This window comes from Octodon degus, unplaced genomic scaffold, assembly GCF_000260255.1.
Source record: "Octodon degus isolate 3935 unplaced genomic scaffold, OctDeg1.0 scaffold00021, whole genome shotgun sequence".
NCBI lineage: Eukaryota > Metazoa > Chordata > Mammalia > Rodentia > Octodontidae > Octodon > Octodon degus.
In genome coordinates, this window is record NW_004524597.1 from 9513975 (window position 1) to 9519575 (window position 5601).

The window sequence follows — 5601 nt, forward strand, 5'->3', positions numbered from 1 at the left end:
AGGATACAGCCAGGTCAGAGTACTTTTCCCATGCTGGATGTGAGGTTTTTCTTCCTCTTTCTTTAAACTAGGTATTGCTACAATAAAATTCAAGAACCCTCCAGTGAATAGCCTTACCCTGGAGTTTCTGACAGAACTCATCATCTGCTTGGAGAAGCTAGAAAATGACAAGACCTTCCGAGGTGTCATCTTAACTTCGGTAGGTGCTTGCTCAGGACCACTAGGAAAATAACAGAGAGTAATTCGGCAGCCCCTACCACCTGGAGAGGCTTCCAGGGGGCATAGTCCCTGGTCAGCAGGGATTTGATTTTACTGGTGAACTCAGGCAGGTTATTTTCCTGAAGCAGACCAAGCTCAAGGTCTCTTGCCAGGCCTTTAGTTGTCAGGGTAGACCTGAAGAGAGCTGTGCTGTTCCACAACCTAGGCCGGAACCATGTGGGAAGACCTGGATCTTTTCAAGGGGATTCTAGAGCCCATGGTGCTTCATAAGAAGCTGACCCGAAAGGAACTCAGAGATTCCTAGGCTGCTTTTTTTGCCCAGGAGTCTCTGGTGACTGAGAAACCCCTCATGTGTGTGTCTGGAGACCCAGGGCTCAGCTACTCTTTGGGTTGAACTTAGTTCACATTCTCAGGGGGCAAACTTTTCATCTGTCTTAACTCCAGCATTGCCCCAAGTGCTGTAGATGCCAGGAACTTCATCCAGAGGAATGTGTGACCTTGGAATCTAATGTCAGATCTGTCCCCTGGGGCATCTTGCTGATGGGGATAAAGGTGAGGAAAGGGTACAAACACCCTCTGGAGAATAGACTGCCCACTCTAGCCCTGGGGGTAAGAAAAGACTGTGGTATTAGGTAGATTAGTGATGTCAGAATGCCAAGTAGCAGCTTTGCCACGATCATAGCTTCCCGCTTGGATTGATCCTGAAATATATCATTCGAGATGCTATTTGTGTGTGTTTATGTGTGTGTGTGAGAGAGACAGACAGACAGACAGACAGACAGACAGACAGACACAGACAGACAGGGTTTTACTATGTAGTTCAGGCTGGCCTTGAAGAAGTCACTTTGTTGGGGCCAGGGAGATGGCTCAGTAGAATAAGTGCTTGCCTGGCAAGCTCAAGGGTCTGAGTTCAATCCCTGGTTCCGAAAAAAAAAAAAAAAAAAAAAAGTCACTTTGTAGCCCAGGCTAGCCTTGAACTCACAGTGATTCTCTTGCCTCAGCCTCCCAAGTGCACAATCATGCAATTTTTAGGATTGTTTTGTTTTGGTTTTTAAGCCCTGGGAATTGAACCAAGGTTCTTCACACTGAGCTATATCCTTATATCCCCCCTTTTTTTTCATTTTAATTTTGAGATAGAGTCTTCTAAATTACCTAGGCTAGGCTCCAGCTGCCAATATTCCTGCCTCAGCCTTCCAAAGTACTCATGGCTTCTGGCATCCCTAGATTTTAGAAATGGGCTAACTCATGGCCCTTGTAGTCTCTTTAGCAAGTGGTGTCCCCAGTAATACCTCAACTTTTTTTTTTTTTTTTTTTTTTTTTTTTTGAAAATACGTCTTGCTATGTAGTTCCAAATGGCCTTGAACTTTTGGTGATCCTCTTGCCTCAGTCTCCCAAGTGCTGGGATTACAGGCATGTACCACCATACCCCAGCTACTTTATTTCTTGAACATCCAGAAAGAAGCACTTTTTTTGTCCTGCCACTTGGATGTCATCGCCTCTACCCTATCCCTTCTGCCATCTTATACAATCAGCACAGGATGATGACTCCTGGATCCCTGAACCAGTCCCATTAGTAACAGCTAAATTTAATGTAACTGTCACTTATCTTTTCATCTCTATTGGGCCTAAGTTGTTTTTTGTTTTTTTTTAAATTTATTTATTGCATGTGTGGGTGTGTGTGGGTGTGTGGGTGTGGCCAGCTCAGCCCACCAGGGGGGCGGGGCTGGCTGGCATGTGGTGCTGGGGGATTGAACCGCGGTCCCTGTGTTTTTGCTTAGCTTAGCTTGTACTAAGTAGGTGCTTTAGACCACTGAGCCATCTCACCAGCCCCCGGGCCTAAGTTTTTAAGAAAAAAGAACATTATTCATAGAAACCAAAAAGAGATCAGCCCACAGTATTGTGCACACCCAAGCACAATGAGAACAGTGGGCATCCCGTGCTGCGTGCTAGGATTTCTTCACTGCATCTAAGGCCTTTGTTCTGAGCCTCCACACATGAGGTTGTTGTCCATCCTTGTGGCTGCAAACAGCGTGGGGCAAACACCCATCCCTATGCGTTCCTGGGAGTCAGGATAGGTGTAACAAATCCCAGGAACTCCACCATGGATGGAAACAGTGGAGATATCGTGGCCCATGGGAACATGGGTATGGGGTGTTCTCTCTGGGCTGCATTCCTAGCCAGCAGCACTTTAACCAAATATCCAGGATTTGGTGCTCACCTACTGCATCCCACTGGCCTGCTCACCTTTCCCACAGCCCAGCAATGCCTCTTCTCTGCTCTTCCCAGGTCCTCCTGGGTAGCTGTGCTTGAACCTGGTTATCTACCAGGGACATGTCTTCTGGATCATTCCACTACCCCAGCACCTCTTAGCTTTATTTGATTCTCTATAAATGAAAGTACCTGTTCCTGGGTCTCCAGAGTCCTCATTGTACCAGAGTTCTCAGCCTGGATGACAAAGAACTGGGCATAAAAAAAAAGAACTAGGCATGCAGCGGTGTACACAGGTGTGCAGAGAACAGGCACCTACCTGTCTGCCTTTTCCAGTTTAAAACTGGAAAGGGAAGACTGTCCTGAGAAGTGAGGCTGGGTCAGAGAGGTCTAGACTATGTCCTTGGAGTCCCCGGTTCTGGGCTTCAGAGAGGCAGCGACCTGCACCCTGAACCTAACCCTATGCCTGGTGATGAAATGGACTCCGATGAACACCACGCCCTGGCTTCTTCTCCTAGAACTCTCCTGGCATCTTCTCAGCTGGCCTGGACTTGAGGGAGATGTGCGGGAAGAACCCAGCACACTACGCTGAATACTGGAGGGCTGTACAGGAGTTATGGCTGAAGCTCTATGTGTCCAACATGATCCTGGTTGCTGCCATCAATGTGAGTGTCTTCACCCCATGGAGTCTTTTCTGAGACCAGCTCAGGGGCAGGGGCAGACACCAGCCTGAGCCAGACATATGTGTTTGTTTTGTTTGTTTGGCAGAACCGGAGATTGAACTCAGGCCTTTGCGCTTACCAGGGAAGCACTTATTCCACTGAGCTATCTCCCCAGCCCTGAGCCAGACATATAACACACAAAAGAGCCAGTGGGTGGAGACTACAGCCTGGCCTGCTAAAGAGGCTATGCCTTGAGCAGGTGGTAGACCAGGTCTGCTTCTTGGGAACCTTACTCTGGCCAGACATAGAAAAGTTGAGAAGCTGGAAAAAAGAGGACAGGTAGGGCTCTGGAACCGTGCTCTGAGCAGGTAGCCAGGAAAGGCTGCATGTCACTAGAATGCAGAAGAAAGAGATAACATGAAAGTTAAGGGCCTCATTTGAAATAACATAGTGAGATAGGATAGGGATGCTGAAGAGGAGACACTGATGATCTGCTGTCTGTTTAGGGCAGTGTAGGGCTAAAGACATGGTATGGTATTCCTGGGGCATCCTGCTGGGGTTAGCTGCTGCACATGGTTTGGGGTCCTGTGTTTGTTTGTAGTAGTAGCATGAGATGAAAACTATTAAAGGAAAAGCAACTTGCCATCATCAACAGCAGGTTTTTCTGGCCTCCAAATGCTGATAATCCTGTCTTTAGGGACCCCAGGTTGACAGGCAAATCCAAGCCCTTCTTGAAATGGGGTTGGGGGGAGAGGTTCCTTCTTTACAGTCCTTTTCCTCATTGTGCACACCCAGCCTGCATTGTGAGTGCATGCTCTAGGTAGTGGAGCTTCAGGGTATTCCCAAGAGCTCATGCTTACTCATTCACTCTTCCTGGGCTCCACCCTGACCCCTGCTGTCTGGGGTATACTTGGAACCAGTGGCACCTCCAGACCATGTCTTCCCTGCAGGGAGCTTCCCCTGCCGGAGGCTGCTTGATGTCCCTCAGTTGTGACTACCGGGTCCTGGCTGACAACCCAAGGTACAAAGTAGGACTGAATGAGACTCTGCTGGGCATTGTCGCCCCCTTCTGGTAAGGCCAGGGGCTGGGCCTAGGCTACACTTCACCCTAAACTAAACAGTACCTGCTGGGAGCCCCAGAGGCCAGAGGTGAACAAGCATTTGTATTCTAGGTTCAGAGACACTCTTGTGAACACCATTGGGCACCGGGCCTCGGAACGTGCCTTGCAGCTGGGCCTTCTCTTCCCACCAGCAGAGGCCCTTCAGGTGGGCATGGTGGACCAGGTGGTTCCGGAGGACCAGGTACACAGCACAGCACTCTCAGTGATAACCCAGTGGCTGGCCATTCCAGGTGAGGAGCTTGGAGAAGATGGGCATTTGCAGGTATCCATGAAAAAAGGGAATCCTCCCTAGCCCAATGATCCAGCCTAGTGATACCAAAAGTTCTCCACATGAAGATTCTGTGGAAGCCATAAATAAATATGCACAGAATAGAAGCCAGGGATATAGGTGAGCAGCACCTATACTTGCTACATAGTTCAGGCTCTCCTTACAAGTGCAAAGTCCTGAGTTCACTTGCTGGTACCAAAAAAGCAAAGAAACTCAACCATGCACAAAACAGCCTCACCAGCAGGGGGTGCCATAACAAGGTACCAGTCTGGTTAGTTGAAAGCCACAGAAATTTTCTTCTCAGTTCTTAAGAAACCAAAGGTCCAGATTCAAGGTGCCACCAAAGCTGAAGGAAGATCCCCTTGACTCTTCCAGATTATACTGGTTCCATCTCTCAGCTTGTGGCCATACTGCTCATCTCTGCCTCCTTACGTGTACTCCTCTGTCTCTGCCTCAAATTTCTTTTCACTTCAAAGGACACCTGCCATTGGATGAAGGCTTTATTGTATCCAATATTATTTCATCTCTTAGTTACATTTGCAGGGACTTTTTGCCAAAATAAAGCTACATTTACATGCTCTAAGGAAGTGGTCAGGACTTGAACATATCTTTCTGGGAACCCTCTAAAAGGACAGTTGGAAACTTGCTTATCTGTTTATAGAAACAAAATGATCATATCAACAATGATAGATTTTGTCTGTGAAGAACAAGGAACATTGTCAGTCTTGTAGGTCACAAGGTCTCTGTTGAACTGGGAGATGCCACAGGGAACACAGGAGTATGACCGTGCCCCAGTAAGAAGGTAGAGACACAGAAGCTTCACTGTCATCTTTTTTTCTTTTTTTTAATAGACAAGTACTTGCTACATAGTTCAGGCTCTCCTTACACTCTGTAGCCCAAGTTGACCTCAAATTTGAGACAACCCTGCCCCAACCTCCCAAGTGCTGGGATTATAGATCTGCATTGCCACACCCAACAAGTGTTGGTTTTTAATCACAATTTTTTTTTTTTTTTTTTGTGGGATTGGGGATTGAACGGCAAGTCCTTATTCTACTGAACTATCTCCCCAGCCCTCCCTTTTTTTTTTTTTTTTTTTTTTTTTTTGCTCCAAATACATTCAGGG

General features: G+C 47.4%; 1 protein-coding gene across 1 annotated transcript in view; it reads left to right on the top strand.

Moving 5' to 3' along the window:
- Positions 1–5601, top strand: part of Eci1 (enoyl-CoA delta isomerase 1) — a 23938-nt gene that overhangs the window by 17034 nt on the left and 1303 nt on the right. Inside the window, exons 3-6 of the mRNA XM_004628103.2 lie at positions 72–199; positions 2946–3092; positions 4040–4161; positions 4262–4440. Of these exons, the coding sequence (XP_004628160.1) occupies positions 72–199; positions 2946–3092; positions 4040–4161; positions 4262–4440 (576 nt within the window). The remainder of the gene's footprint in view (positions 1–71; positions 200–2945; positions 3093–4039; positions 4162–4261; positions 4441–5601) is intronic.